At 39.7% G+C, this 16674-nt stretch overlaps 1 protein-coding gene across 22 annotated transcripts in view; it reads left to right on the top strand.

Moving 5' to 3' along the window:
- Positions 1–16674, top strand: part of ADAM22 (ADAM metallopeptidase domain 22) — a 238272-nt gene extending 221598 nt beyond the window's left edge. For 5 of the 22 annotated variants that reach the window (XM_081079324.1, XM_081079329.1, XM_081079322.1 and 2 more), the window contains 4 exons: positions 363–463; positions 801–867; positions 11206–11329; positions 14564–16674. In XM_081079324.1, coding sequence (XP_080935450.1) covers positions 363–463; positions 801–867; positions 11206–11329; positions 14564–14584 — 313 coding nt within the window. In that variant the 3' untranslated portion in view covers positions 14585–16674. Of the gene's footprint in view, positions 1–342; positions 464–800; positions 868–1039; positions 2292–3134; positions 3246–5413; positions 5501–6827; positions 6858–11205; positions 11330–14563 lie in introns of those variants that run through there. The other 17 variants (XM_081079320.1, XM_081079337.1, XM_081079330.1 and 14 more) reach the window with 9 other exon arrangements.

The following is a 16674-nucleotide window of genomic DNA, read 5'->3' as shown; positions in this document are numbered from 1 at the left end:
AAACATCTATGGTGGGACCCCATTATAGCTGCTGCTCAGGTTATATACCTGAAATATCTTGTTATTTGCTATATGTAGTTGTTGTGTTCTAGGGAGTATAATTGGCTTGCATTGTATCTTCATACTTTTCAATTATAAATGATTGTAATGGGGTTCCATTGTATTTGACTTTTCTTAAATTGAATGTTGTGTAATTCTGCCTTCTTCATGAAGACTTTCATGTTCTCTTCATTCTTTCATTTCAGATTTTTTTCTTTCTTGGTTTATTTAATGCACAGCAATGCTTAGAAATTTTGCTTACTGATGTCAAAATATTCATTTGATTATATTTTTGAACAATAGATACACGTTTTCAATTTCAGGTCAAATGGACTCTCTCATTCTTGGAGTGAAAGGATCCCAGACACAAAACATATTTCAGATATCTGTGAAAATGGGCGACCTCGAAGTAACTCTTGGCAAGGTAGAGGGTGGCATTTTGAACTCATCTGCCCACATAACCCAAATTCTGTTGTCTGTGGTCTCTGGTTGTAAAGGCTTGTTCTTTTATGTAAGTAATTTAGCTCTTCTCCTAATAGAGAAGAGGGCATTTATTATGAGTCCAGTTCTTTTTTCTTGGATGGGAAATGATGGGATTTGGTAGCACCAGTGCGCTAGACACATTGAGAACTATACAGAGCTATAACACCCTGGTCTGGATGGTGCTGGTGGTGAATTATACCCACTTGAAATACCATGTAATTAAGCATGTGGCAATTATTTGTTTATATTCAAATTGATCTATATACCATCTTTTTCAGGTAACCTGGGAGGCAACAGAAAGAAAATCAGAGGCAAAAGATTTAGACCTCGGTCTAATTCAACTGAGTAAGTCTGAACTTCTAATGGAAAAAGGCATTCCAAGGTCCTATGCAGTTAGTTTGAAAAGATAATTAACCAGCTCATCAAAGAACTGTAAACTATACCTCTGGTCTTGGTTTTGTCTTCTTAATTCCTTTTTGCCATTTAAAATTAACCATGGCTTTTCTCTTTTACATAGGCTTCTCCGCAACTGTGCCCATACCAATATTCACTGATAGTGGGGGTCTCACCCTCACTGCAGGCTTTTTCCTCCAGTAACCTGCCATTGTGGTGTCTTGGTTCCGTTTCAAGGAAATTATGATAACATTCCTTTCTTCTCATCACCCGGGGTCCAGCCATTTCAGAGGGGTCACCCTTCCTTTCCCCAATATTGACACAGCCTAGAAGCATCAGGGGGAAATTCCCACTGTACTAGAGCATGATACTGCTCACAATAGAAACCACTGCTCCGGGGACTTCATGGCTGCACTCTAAGCATTCTCTCAGACTAATGGAATTAGTTTCCCTTTTAAATTTTCCTTCTGAGGACATTTTTAAAAGGGCATTTATTTAAACTTGCTCTTTAATGGAATCATTGTCACTAAATGCAACGCTATTCGTTTTGGATAATAGCCACACATTTTGTTTTTCTTTAACTGGGGATTTAAGTCCTTTATAATAAGGTAAACACCATGCACTTTATAAAAAAATTTGTTTTTCCACTTAGTAAAGTATAAGCGAAACCAAGCTTCCTCAGACCTTTATCTCCCATCACGGAATAAAACATATCCTTTGCGATCCTTGTGGACCTTGCCACCTGGTTTAAAATAACCATACTTTTTTAACCCACCTAATTTTTGTTTGTTTGTTTGTTTTTTTACTGATGTCTCACTAGTGCTAGCTATTATTCCCAGGATCTCTATTGCTTCTTTATGCCTTAATACTTAAGAAATCAGAATAGCAGATATTTGTTAACTGCTTGTCAGAGACTTATGTTAGCTTTTCCATCACATACCCTGCCTTTTTTCAGTCCAGGACAATAACATTGCCCTGAAATTTGGACCTTCCTGCTGATGGTATTGTAAGTGGCTGGTCAAAGTTTACTAGAGGATATTTTACTGTAGAAACAATAGATAGGTACAGGTGACACCATTGCATGGTCCAGAATGGCATCATAGGACTCCATCATGAATAACTAATCTGTTAGAGTTTATCTTATACATTCCCAAAGCACTTGGATGCTTTAGGACTCACTGTGGATAAACTCTTCTTGGAATGTTGTTTGATTTGTTTTGCATGAGGTCACCTGGTGAGAGCTCCTTAAGCTTATCTTGGTTGCTCACAAGAGTACAGGAAAAACTGCAAAATGTTCTTCAGAACTTCCTTTGTGTACTGTTTAGTATTCTAACAGTATTTCCTATAACAAGCAAGGCTTTGAAAAACCCTAACTGAAAGGGAAAAAAAAAAAGATCCAACATTATATTAAAGCTATGAGTTTAGGACCCAAAGAATATTTAGTGTTTAGCAAAACTCATAACAATATTTCCTAATCACTTATTTTTAAAAAATTTTCTGTAAAATTCCCACTTTTGTGTTCAATATTGTGATACTACAAATAGCCCTTGAGAAATCTTGCCTGTGAGATAACTAGGTTATATATTTATAATATTTAGCAAGACATCATAAGTGAATCATCTTTGTGAAGAAGAAATATTAACGACTTCCTCAGATTTTTCAGACTTTTCAGATTTCACATTTTACATGACTCATGTTACCTACGTGGAGCGAAATCTGTGAAGCTGACCACCGTCTCCCATTCTCACACACTTTGTTGTACGGGCACACTATATATCTATTTTTTTCTTTAGAAAAAAGAAAATTAGAAAGGAATACTAATACACAGCATATCAAGAATTATGTTAATAGAGTTTTTATAGATTCCATATTTGTCAATCCCCTTTGCTTCTAATATAACAACATCTACTGCGTGACTTTGTGAGGAGCAGAATGACCACGGAGAAACATATCTTTTCTATTTTTTAGATTAAGAGGTATTACCAGGTCCATTATTTTAACATTCCTTTTAGTATGTCATCATCCCAAAGGATGATGAAACATGGGGACATGAATTAAAAAATGCACCACAAATGCATACTCTGCTCATTAACAACATAAAATGTCCTTGTTCAATGTATTGTTTTTCCACTCAAAGCCTTTGCATCTTCCTCTCTGTTGTACATGATGTAAAAAAAGTTTTTGGCTTAGACTTTGTATTATATATTGTCTTTTTACAGGAGGGAGCCCCAAGCACCTGAGCCTGGGCACTCCCTCGCCCAGACAGTCCCATCCCAAGGCATAAGCCCAGGGGGCTCTGACAGCCCCCAGACAGGGAGTCTGGATCACAGGTCAGTCTCCACCTGCCCCTTCATTCTGGGCTGCCACTTAATCTCCCTCCAAGTCCCTTCCTTGGCTGAGAACAGGCTCTTTTGATCTCTGACTGACCCCCAACGTCTGTTCAGAGGTGGTTCTGGTCCAGCCAGCACCAGCTAATTTTCCTCTGCCTTTCCATCCTGGAGAACACAAAGAGCTCTCCTATCCTGTCTAATGCATTTTTTTGCATGTTGCGCTACAAGCCAAGTCAAGCCACATAGGCAGGTTTATAGCAATTTGTCCAAGTCCCATCACTCCAGCCACCACGACCTAGAGCTATAATATTAGGAAGCCCATTGTGAAGACACTTTCATGGGCAGATCCCCAGAAGGAACAACAATTGAGAGCTCTCTTCAGTGACCTCTAGTGAAGTGATCACAGCCTTCTGAGATGCTCCCTGAGACGGCGGAAAAGGTCCATCACGTGCAAGTCAAGCCATGTAGCCATAGGTGTCACGGAACGGCCGTGGCACCAGTCCTTTGAGCTTCTAAGATTGTCAGTGAAAGGAATACATGTTTCCTCCCTGAAGTGGCCAACTGCCTGTGGGTGATTCAGTTTGCTGTGTGGCTATGTTTCACCTGATAACAACTGCATGGGCTTTTTCTACGGTTTTTCCCAGGCCAGAGCATTCACTAGCTCTCATCTGTGGCTGCACTTGCTTTTTTGACTTTTTCTTTGTGTTCAGAGTCTCAGTGGAAATCTTTATGCAACCTTTTCTTGGCTATCTCTGTGAAAAGCACAAGTTGGCAATAATTGTGGCTAAAGGCAAAACTAGTGTGAGTTGTTCCTGAGTCAGGAGACACTATTTTAACAAAAATGGTCTTCTAAGCAGAAAATGCCTCCAACCCTTTTCTGAGGAGGGAACTTCATAAACTTATTCTGTGGTGTATATTGATTATAGGTAAAAATGAGGGAATGGACTATGGAAAAATAATCAAATTTGTTTATATAACTATGGAAATGTAGTCTTAAGTGTGTTTATAAACTAAAACTAAATATGAAGGAAAGAAGCAAGGCTTCACCACAAACAAATAGTGTATTTTATAATTTCCCCTGGTTTGTTTCCAAATAACTTTAAAATTTTATATGGTCTAGATCTTCATTGTCTATAATGTCTCTAGAAGTTATTTTATAAATGAGAAAATACAGTAAAATCTCCAAATTCTTCCAGGGCTAAAGTTGTTGAATCTATATTTGTTTTACAAGGGCAGATTCTAAGGGGATATGCTTTTGCTTGGCTCCCAGGGTAAAAAAAATTGAAGGAAATTGGCAAAGAAACCACAAAACTTGTACTCCCGAATTTTAATACCTTTAACATTTTCCTTTGTGCATTAATTCTGATGGAGACTTTGCCCATCAGGGAGATGCTAAAGAAGGTCATTATTATGCACTGGCCGTTACTGGCTTGTTGATGAGACACTCAGAAGGCAACTTCTGAGGGCCATTTCCTAATGGAAACAGGAACACTTTAGTCTGGGGTCCACAAAGAGGAGGAGGCACATTGCATCTGCGCCTAAATTATTAAACCCTGCTTCAAGATTATGGAGGCCTGTTTGGACCACACTTAGTGTGTACTGGGGCTCCAGGATGAGAAGAGTGGGACCTTTCCTGCTCCTTTTAGAGCCAATTGGAGTACCTTTCTTGTTAATTCCAGTTTGGGATCCTCTATCAGGAGAAAGACCGAGTCCATGGAAAGTCTTTCTGTTTAATTGTTCTTGGGGTGTTATATGCCCAAACACCAGGTTGGAATTGCAGCCATCCGAATATTCTCAGAAAGTATCATTATCATTTGAAAAACAAGGAGCCAAATGAGAGGTGGCCTGGAAAATGCCACTGGAGGTGGGTGAAGGGGACTGCTGATGTGACTGTGATTGAAAGAGAGCTTCTGAGTCACTTCGGGAAACCACTGGGAAAGCTTTCCTGAAATGTGGAGTGCATTCTAGAATGCCTTGAGCCTTGTTGCAGCTGAGTTGATTCTGAGGTGATTTTACAGATTGCCTCGTAATCAGTCAACATCCATCCTGGTTTGGTTGCCATAGTCACTTGCATTTGGAGGGTGAAGAACATCCTTGCTGAGCTTGTGCTGTGTGTTTTCAGATTTTCTATCTTCTGCTTTCTTTGTTCCTTCCATTGCTTTCTGCAGGTATTTAAACCCATGGTTCAAAAGAGACTATAATGTAGCTAAGTGGGTAGAAGATGTGAATAAAAACACTGAAGGACCATACTTTAGGTATTTTATAAATAATTTTATATCCTTTTCAAACTCTCCCAGCACATACAAATACTGGAGTGTGACTGGCTCTCTATCTTGTATCTTTCAATACAAGTTCCCAGAGGTGGAAAAGGGTCCTTGTTTCTTTGCTGCCTTTTGATCTCTGTTTTTGGCTTCGTGAGCAAGTCTAGTTCTTTTCTGAATGTTTCAAATGAAGCCATTTGAAAGGGTTGCCATTTAGTGCATGTCCCTATCACCACCTTGAGCTTTTTAGTAGCTTTCTCTTCATTTTATGCTGTGTAGTGTTCTGTGGGCATGAAACATACTTTTCACTAATAAAGAAGCACTATTAACCTGAGCCATTTAATTTCTAGAATTTAGCGGTTCCATAGTGCATTTTTCCTACTTACTGCCTTAAGAGTGCATAGTGCATACGAAAACTCAAGGGAAAAACATGAGAAGCGACTAAATGCAACGTAGTAGAATTTTACTTTGAATAAAAACAATGATTTAATGTAGCTTGAAAATTATTGAGAGAATATTGGCCACATGAAAATGTATGGAATGAGTTTAGTTTTTATTGTTCAGCACAACCATTTTCTACCAGAGAAGGGCTGCGCTGACAAGTGTTGTATAGATTTTCAACAAAGCATCTAAGGAATTTATTATTGCAATAAAAATGTCATTGTCTAACACTTCAAATAGAACAGGAAGCAGATTGGGAACATGTTCCTGATTAAAAAAAAAAAAAAGCAGACAGGGTATCTGTGTATTTTAGAAACTAGCAAATTTTCTCAATTCACTATAGCTCTGTGTAACATTAGAGGTCAGAGAGAATTTCCAAGAGCTCTTAGTGGCATTTTTTTTGTTTTTACTCTTTATAATGTCAGTGTGATTTCCTAGCAATAAATGTCCACTTTATATCTGACTACTTTGTGACAATTAATGTAAAGAAGAAACATACTCAATGCTACCTCTTCTGAAGATAACAACAGTAAGGCTTTCAGATTATTTATTACCATGACTTGGGTCAATATTTAACAGATATAAAAATGGATATGTGTATTTAACTCTCAGCACCCATATAAGGTGGACTTTCTCTTCCTGTGTACCATTTAGTTTAGACGTGTATAGTTTGAGAAAATGATTAGACCTACCTTCATTTTAATTTGATCCATACATTTGCATATGCTCCAAGGAAAGCATAACCCCTGCCTGCTCACAAAAATATATCCTGCTTTTATACCCCTCCTTTCCCTCCTGCCCTGTCCCTTTGCTTCTACCACTTCTCCACTGAACCTCATACACATACACTCACATTCAAACATCCCACCCTCACCTGTAGCTCCCAAGATGGCCAACGTCAGGAAGACAGGTAAGATGGTTTTGAATGTTATTTGGAATCTTGGCTCACCTGCAGTCCTATTTCTCTTTTCTGTCTTTCTCAGGCTTGTGGGCAGATTGTAATTTGTATCCACCATGGAACCAAAACAGAATGACTTTGATCCCACAAGGGTTAGGGCTTTTATACCTAAATGGACTTAGCATTTTTGCAGCAGCAATTTGGGAAATGGTACCCTGGAAGAGTTGATTCACCTCCCCTGGGTGAGCTGAGTAGTTTATGTGGCTCCCAGAGAAGAGTTCACATTTCTTAAAATCAGCACCCAGGTCTGCCCAGAAGCTACATGACTAAGCGCAATTTGGATGGGGAAATGCTTTAGCACCCCCGGTTGCACGTGCAAAGCTGCAAGGGCAATTTTAGAGGGTTCCTTTATCTCTTCTTTTAATATGAGGTGTGGGTTCCTACAGTGGCTAGTCACATTAAGAATTCATTATTAAATATCCATATTACTGTTTAAAGGCTAGATATAATTCAGTGGAGGGTTATAAGTTATCTGTCATTTTGGGAGTTAAGGGTTATGCTTGTCAGACTTGAAAATCAACGCAGAATTTTGGTTGAAGTGGTGAATATTTGAGACACCCCAGGGCTTTTAACACAATGATTCTAATGCAACAGAGAGAATTTTATCCACTCTCTATCCAAGGCAGGCCTCACATAGGAGGCCCAAAGCGCATCCACACCTGGCCTTATGTTTGCCAACCCTGTGCTTATGCTCGGGTCGGCTTCATCAGCTGCCAGGTCATTCAGGATTACATCTCCTGCCAGCACCACCAGTGAGGCCAAGGGTCATTTTATTAGTCACCTTGTGGTGTGGGGTTTGTGGCATCCTTATCAATATGCAATGGGGACTTTGTGACTGTAGCAAACTGGTCCAGAATACAGCTCAACATTTAAAATAACAGCATCCGTGTCACTACGAAGAGCAAAGCAGATGCCAAAAGACTGAGTGATCAGAGTGCCCCAGTCGGGGTCGCTTACCCAGTTCTCATGACAGTGGTTGCTCCAATTGTCCGCAAATATTCAGAACATTGAGAGGGAGCAGGTGAGGTCAGGGCAAGAGCATAATCTCCCCACACCTAGATCCTGGGGGCAGTTCCACTGGGTACAGTGCTTTACAAGCTCTTGATAAGAGGTATCCTTAGTTTTGGGCATTATCCAGTTGATCACTCCCTTCATCAGTGGTTTTTGAGTCTATTTCCATGGCCTTATGGAAAATGTAGTAACTAAAAAGAAACTATTAATAAGTGTGCCTGCTGTGTAGCTTTATTTCTCACAACATCATGAGATGTAGGCATTCCTATTCCCTTATTATGGATGGAGGAAACTGAGGCACAAAGAGTAACTCAAGGTAGCACAGCTAGTAAGTGTCAGAGCCAGAATTACGAGCCTGACTCTAGCTGGGCAAAAACTGTTCCCTTTTCATTTCAGGGTAACTATTTAAAGATAACAGGGTGGATATTTACTTACATCCTATCCTAGGAGACTTTATAATTCCTTCTGAATTAGGCTACTATAGAATTTGCATATGAACACAGCCAAGTGAATAAGAGGTGGATCTGTGTCCCGTGTGTGACTGGCCTGGTTTTAGACTGTTCTGGGAGGTAGGAGGAGGGTGGGGGCAGAACTGAGCTGAGACTGGCCTTACAGGCATATCTATTAAAGGCCAGCCCAGAAAGTCTGTTGTAGCCCCAAGATACACCACCATCCATTGGCACACAAATGTACTTTATTGTGTAATTCTAAATGGCACCCACTATGGTTATTATGGTTTTTTAAAACGCAGTGATGATAATGGTTAGCATTTGCCCAAAGATTACTTTGTAAGTGAATGAGCTGGGCTGGTGCCTGGTTTTCAGTGAAAGCCACACTGGAACCATCAGGCAAGTAGCCAGGGTGAGAAAAGAGCCTGGAGGTGGTTTTGAAGAAATGTCTTTCTTAGACATTTGTGAGAAACGTTGAGTTGGTTGTTTTCCCTAAACTGATATCCCCTGCCTTGTTCTCCTATTCTGACTTCTGCTCTGGCGCCCTCCATGCCCCCAAACCAATCCCCTTTATGCTGTCACACTCCACCCAGCCTCCAGGACCCCAAGCCTATCACCTGACTAAAGCTGTCCTGCTTGGTTTTTCTTCCCCTCAGGGTCTAAAGTGTCAGTTAATTGGCATGTTTATGTCAGAAGCGGTGTATGGGCAATTTCTTTGGGGTTCTAGAGAATACCTTCTGTTTTGTTTTAACTCATGATTGGCTTTGGTCATGGAAAGATATTTGAGAGGAAGACTGGACTTTCAGCACCCCTCACTGGGATGGCCTTGTACACGTACAAAGCTGCTTATTTGGACTCATGGCCAAGTGAATGGCTGGCATGACTTTGAAGCCATAAGCTAACAGCTCATGCTATGAACATACATATTGCAGCAAATTAAACTTGTTTTGCATGATCCCCTAAAGTAACTGAAATTTAGTTATTTGTGTACCTAATTAGCTTTCTTGAATTTGGATAACTTAACAGTAGCAATTAGGCTAACAATCCAGACCCAGATTAATATCCCTTGTTTTAGAAAGATGTATTTAAATATCGAAATACAAAAGTTTGTCCTCATTCTACATGTACTGAATTCGTTTGCTGAAGATCATAGTCCTATTTAACAAATCCTTAAGTTTTGAATTAGAACAAAGTGCAGTAGTATATTGCTTTAACAGTGCATAGAGGATTTGAAGTACTAGTAGTCTTACTTCCACCCATCTGCCCCGCGGTGAAGAGCAGGGACACAGAAGTCAAACAGCTGAAATAGTCTAACAGTTCACATTAGGGAATGGTCTTGGACATTTCCCCAAAACAGAGGAAACATTAAGAATTACAGGTTAAAATTAAGTAAACTGAACCACTCTTGACTCTTAAAATTGAGCAAGAATGTTCATTCTATCTCAGGGTTTGTAGGAAAAATTATTTTAAAACATTAGCTTGAATTCAGGGTCCACAAAATAGAAACTGATTTGGAAATGACTGCAGAAGCAGAGCAAAGGATAAGAAATGGATGAGAACTAAAATTTAAAATAAGGGGGAAAACAAAAGAGCCCCTTATGCTGTTGTGTGCAACGTAGGTTGTGATCTTCCCCTACCCAGTGTTACCCCACCACCTTACTCCCGGGCTGAGTCCGTCACTCACAGGACGCAGGTGCACCCCTACTGAAAGAAGTACTTGTGATCTAACGTGGCAGTGGAACCAGTTCAGCGATAGGGGTCCTTACCACCTTGCACCAGGTACTGAGGAGTCACAGATGTGTAGTAGTGGTAACATTTGTGAATGATAGCTACTGCCAAATTATTACGTTTAGTTTCCATTGATACGGTGTAAGTTGCCACTTTTCACTCTCAGGTGTTCTTTTCACTTAAAAGGCAAGATGACAAAGACTGGGCTCTTCCAGTGTGCTCAGCTCAGTCACAAATATTACCACTGCACGTGCAGAATCAAACAAGGACAGCATGATACACCAAAAGCTTACACAGCAGATCTTTTGTATGGAATATCTCCTAGAGAACCTATCCAAATAGGAAAGGTGTTTTGTTTTAGTTTTCGTAAAATTCCAGTCAATAAAGTGTAGCGGCTTTATTGACAAGTGTACCCTACGTGAGTTAGGGTATTACTCTGCTTCTATGGCTTAGAATCCTCCCCTGTACAGAAATAGTGATTGTAGGGACTAATCAGACCATTTTTGTATGTTCTCATCAGACTCTGTTTGGCTGAAACTCTGCACTCGTTACTGCTTGCATGTTTACTAATTTCTTATTAAAACCTCTGTATTTGCCTTTGTTCTTTCACAACTAACACACTGGCCTCTGAATGCATGACTTCTGTGTGACTTAGCAACTAATAAATGTATCAATTGTATTGTATTTTTGGACCTTAAAAATATGGTGGGAGTAACTGTGCTAAAAACATCGTTTACGTTAAGTGGTAAAAATAAGGCAGAATGTTGATGTGTTGTACACTTAATTTACCATTATGAGCTCTTAGAATAATTGTATCCCTTCTCCATTTTAGCTTTTTATCTATTCTATAGGAAACTTATTATTGGCTTTCTAGTTGAAAAGTATAATTCTGTGTTCTAACATTTAAACAATCAGTTGCAGTTATGAAATTAGGAAGATAAAATGCCAGCATTCCAGTGTTGTGAATGACAGATCTCCCAATAGCTAAACCTTTGTAGTAGTGGCTATGAAAGTAGAAGTCAGAGGAATTGTTCTGAACCCAATTTTGAGATATTTGCAAAAGATACTAGGCAATCACATAATATTTATTTCATGTGTTCTCAACGTCTCAGGACTTTATCTCCTGCCAAGTCTCCTTCTTCATCAACTGGGTCTATTGCCTCCAGCAGAAAATACCCCTACCCAATGCCTCCGCTGCCAGACGAGGAGAAGAAAGTGAACCGACAAAGTGCCAGGGTATGTGAAAACTTCTTCCATATGCTCACATCCTTGGTCATTGTTGTTTTTGATTCCATATTTTAAAAGAGAGAGAACCCTTTTTCCTTCTTTCTTCATAGCAAATGAAAAAAATTAAATTTGAAAAATAGAGGATTCTTGGGGCTTTGGGGCTCAGATTTATATTTGCACATTAGTGTAGCTGCAACACATTGATAGATTCTGGAAATATTAGGTATATAGTAATCATTGCTGTATATTTACATCTTTTATTATTATTGTAGTTAATATATTACAATCTGGACTAGACAAAACAGAATATATTTTGCTTTATCAGGTGTTTAATATACCTAGTAATGCCAGAAATTGAGTGAAGGAGGCTCATTTCCATGCCCAATTTGCTTAGACCTTTCACCAGCTAATAACCCCTAATAGGATTTTAGAAGTAGGAACCTGTGACAGAAAATCAGATCAATGTCTTGCAGATAGGGGTAGAATTTGGAAAAGGGATTTTGAAATCTGTTTTTCATATTTTATATATTTTTGAAAAGCTATATTTAAAAGCATATATGGATTTGATCATTTTTATAAAAATATGATTCACTAGAAGTTTCATTTAAATATGAAATCCTCTTTTACATTTTAATCAAGATTCTAATCAGTCTCACAACATTCCCAGAACAGATCCATTATGTGAAATTGGAGATATAGTCAAGTTTAGAGAGGCCGACCAGGCATCAGAGACTTAAGTGAAAAGTAAAACTGAAGAATAATTACCTTTTTTGATGTCCTGGCTTTGTAGTGGTGAGTTACATTATAGTGTTGATTTTCTCAGAAATAATTTTGCAAGGAAATAAAATAAAGCTTTAAAAGCCTGGACAGATTCATGTGCTAGTGGACCTGGGTTCCTAGGCCTTTTGGTTTTGAACATTATCTCAGAGCCTCTTTGATCCTGAACTTAAATTATGGGGTTCAAGATACACATGGATCATTCCAATTTTAAGTCCATCAACTGGGAGTAGTAAGAAAACACCACTCATGAAAAGCTGAGTAGATCATCATAATCAAAAAGACTTTAAAAACAATCAGTGGTGTTTTGATAATCATACAAAAAATTACCTTTCTATGTTAATATGGGAAATGGTAAAAGATGGAACGGAAGAAGATAACTCAGATTCCCAGCATTCAACTTTCAGGTCTTAAAAAAAAGACTTGTTGATAGGCATCCAGTTGTTCATGATATGAGTATGTGATAGTGAAGTCCAAGGTGCTGTCATTCCTTCCCTCTCCAGAGACTTGCCAAAGTATAACACGCCCCTAATAAATTGTCTACACTGATGCTCTGCTCTTTCTAGTCGGGGACATTCTCTCAGCTGTTGTCGTGCTAGGATGCAGGTTATTGGAGATTTTCCCACATGAGAACTCATGAAAAAGATAGCTCCGTGGAAGAAATGGCTGACCATAGCCCCTTTCCTGAGCTGAGTAGGACTACTATGAAGACTGTAGCCTTTGGGACAGTTGTGTGAAAGGTCTGGTTGGTTCCATCCACCGTGGAATATTCCCATGAGCATGTAGCAGAATCCTGCAGAAGAGGCAGCCCCTATGTCTGGGCTCTCTATGGGCTATGGAGAATCGAACAAGCAGATCTTTCTGTCAGCAGTCCCTCTGTTACAGCCATCCAGACCTGGCCAAGGTCATGCTTTTCCTAAAAGTGATGGCTTGACAATTCTTTATTCCTTTTTCCTCACTGGGATAATCGTGACTGCAGGTTTTCCCAGCGTCAGTCCTTTGTTCCTCTTTTTTCTGCAAGCTGTCACTTATCCTTTATTCTTTATAACCATTTATGCGGAAACTGGGCTCACTGCAGTCTGAGCTCTTTACTGTTCCATACCCTCATCTGAGCATCCACCCAGATCTTTGCTCCTTTAGACCCCCTGCAAACTCCCTGTCAGCCATTCATTTTTCCTTGTCTCCACCAATAGGTGTCATCCACACACAAAGGTCCTCATGCTTGAGAGACTTAATTTCAAAGGGTGAGGAGATGGGTGTCGTTTTTAAATGAAAATGACAAAGAAAGCTACCTGAGGTAGATAATATAGGTTGCTTTACCTCAATTCTGTGAGGTAGCCACCACGGGCACTCAGAACAAGATTTCTGTGAAGATGAAGGGAACATATTGAGTGAACGTATATAAAAATATCCACTCAGTCATTTAGCTATTTCTTCTTTTTCTTTCTCAGAAACTCATTAGGTGTATAATGACATGCCCAGATTTCCAGTAAAGGAATTTGGATGGAAATTCGATGCAATCTAAGTCATACTTAAGCTTTCTTTGTTCATGTTTATAATAATTACACCGAAATCCTATTGTCTGGAAACATCTTGATCTTTTTTTTTTAATTGGCCTTCCTTCTCTGGTGAATTGAGTTGCATTCAAATTTATCACGTCAACATTAAGGCAATTACTGAACATTGTAGACATTAGGTACGAGCAGAATGAATGTGAAGAACTGATGGCAGAGGCAAGGGAAGGGAAGAGGTGAGGGAATTAAGGAAGTGACATCCCGCCCCGGAGGCATCGTTGTACTCTGATGTGTCAGCTCCTGGGAGAGCACAATTTTCGGGAGGTAAGGATGGAACTGGAGGATATGTAGCCTGGTCATAGGCCCAGGGCAGTGCTTTTTAAGTGGGTGATGGTGGTATATTGCATCAAGTGCCTTAGCTCTGAGGTCAGTGGTTCTCAGTACTGGCTGTACAGGGAATTTTCTAAAAGGCTTTTAAACTATACTGATGCCTGAGTCCCAGCCAGAGAGATTTTGATTTGGTGTGCTACCTAGGCAGTGGGATTTTTAAAATGTCCCCGGATCATTGAAATGTGTGCAGCTGAGTTGAGAACTACTGCTTTAGCTGGCTGTATCAGCACCCTGGGGAAAAGAATGCTGTCGGTTTTAAAAAGTGTTTCATTTCATCTGAGATACAACATTTAATGTATTCAAAATTTTGAGTAATATTAAATGAGGATGTCAAAGTTTTTTGTATTAAAAGATGGTGGTTGTTACAAAGGTTGAGACAGAGGTTTGAGGAAAGAGAGCTGTACGTTAGAACGAGTTTTATCCGTGTATTAGGCTTCACAAGAGTGTTCATCCACAAGCATGTAAGTATGGAGGGAACCACCAAATCTTTTTCATCTTCACAGCTCATAGTACGTGTTTCCTGCTTTTACAATGTGCAATTTTGCTTTTCTCTGTTGTGCAGCTCTGGGAGACATCCATTTAAGATCAACTGTTTACATGTGACACATCGAAACTGTTTACTTCAACTTTTATAGAAACCCAGCCTCACGGAATCACTGCAAATCTATCTGCTCTTCAGATGATACGAAAACTGAGATGCCACAAAGGAGAGGAAGCCAAGCGTCACATCTAGATGCCTTGTTTTTTTTTTGTCATTGGCTTAGGATTTAACTGAACCATGAAAAGAACTACTGAAATGTTACACTATAACGTGGAACAGTAAAGGTACTGGTATGTTAATGGATAATCTGCATGACAGGTATATGTAGAAATATCACTCAAATTAACCCACATGACCCAATGTAGCAAGTTTCCTAAGGGACAACAGTGGATTCAGAACTTGACATTCTGAAGCTCATCCTCACTGTAGACAGTAACCTCTGTGCATGAAACTTCTGTTTATTGTTTTCCACATTTAAGGAAACAACATCCCATAATAGAAACTAGCATGCAGGGCTAAGGCATTTAGGACTTTTCTGCAGGACTTAAAGCTTTGAGAGGCCAATATCCCATATGCTAACTTTAAACATGTATTTTTATTTTTATTTTTACTTTTCATATTTATATCAGCATACAAGGACAATTGTACATATGTAAACATTTTTAAAATAAAAAAAGCAGCTGTTACACACAGTGTATTTTGCCAAATGCCTAAAAACAATGAGTCACAGTCAGATCGTTGATTTCCATCCAATGGTCTTTAAAGATGATAAGCAGATGATGTACATATAGCAATGTGCTGTCAGTTGTGTCTCTCCATAATTGGTGTTTGTCCAAAACTTTTGACATCCCTTGAAACTGTGCATAGCCTGGAGGCAGTTTTATTAAGTAACTAATGAACAAGAGAAGGCACGCCCAGCACAACTTGTGGCGCCACAGCTTGCTGGGGCCGGAGTCCAGCGGTGCCGCTGCTGTCCTGCCTGCCTGCAGGACTCCTGGGAGGCCCCCAGCCCGTCCGCTTTCCTTCTGAGGGCCACGCAGCTGTCACAGCAGCTGTTACCTTTCAGTGGCAGAGCACATCTGCTAGTCCCATCCTGCAGATCTGTGAGGCCACAGCAGTCAATCCAGCTGAGACGAAGCAAGTACACCAAAGACACACGAGACCATGGGCTGCTCATGCATTGGTGGCTTCCAACTTGCCAATACTCTAACCATTTGTGGTTAAAGTTTTGTTCTTTAACAAAACTTTGTAACCACCTTTATCTGTGAAATGAATGACTTGGTTGAATCAAAACAACTTGTACACTGTTTATTAAGGATTTTTATCATTAGTGGGAAGCTTGGGTTCCAACAGGTCATTGTGCATGACTTGGAAGCGAAGCGATAGAAGGGTCTACCAGCTGGGCTAGGAACCTCACCAGGCCACAGAGGGAGAAACCTAACGCTCCACGTGTGCAGTGACTGTGATGGTACCCAAACAGCAGGCCGGGAAAGAATCTGATGTCTTCAACTGTCTATTTTTCAATCCATAGAAAAGGAAGAACTCTATGTCAAAGCCCCTTCTTTAAAACCCGACTTTGATAGCTGTCATAATGCAGCTCCGTCATTCTCTAAGAAAGCTTCCCTCTGGAGGTTAGCCTCCTGAGCTCAGAAATTGTTGGGATTGACCAAATGCTTTGATGTGAAGAGTACTTCTGAGTTTTTCCGTTTTCTCTCCTTTTTCTTGAGAGGAATGGAATCTGCAAACAAGGTATCTTCTAAATTTGATGTAGCCTAGTAATATCCGTGGACAAAATCCATTTCATCTCCATGTGTAAAATCATCTCGGCTGCCCACACTGAAGGGCTGAGTTAGAAGGCAGTGTTTTTTACCATGTGTGTTTATGTCTTCTGTAATGGACCTCTCTCGAAAAGTCTTTGAAAATGTTTGAAAATCAGTGTAATCATCCAAGATGATAAAGTGTAAACAGCATTTTTCATGAATTTATAAGGATGTAACTGTCAATACAAGAACAGCAAAAAACGATCCATCAGACACGGGTTTAGAGTGTTGGGTGACGTCGCCACATAACTCAAGCCAAGGACAGGAGGGCAGATAGATTTAAAGATATAGCAAATAAAGTGGCTTTTGACC

This window comes from Rhinolophus hipposideros, assembly GCF_964194185.1.
Source record: "Rhinolophus hipposideros genome assembly, chromosome: 18".
NCBI lineage: Eukaryota > Metazoa > Chordata > Mammalia > Chiroptera > Rhinolophidae > Rhinolophus > Rhinolophus hipposideros.
This window is presented reverse-complemented; position numbering and strand designations above follow the sequence as displayed.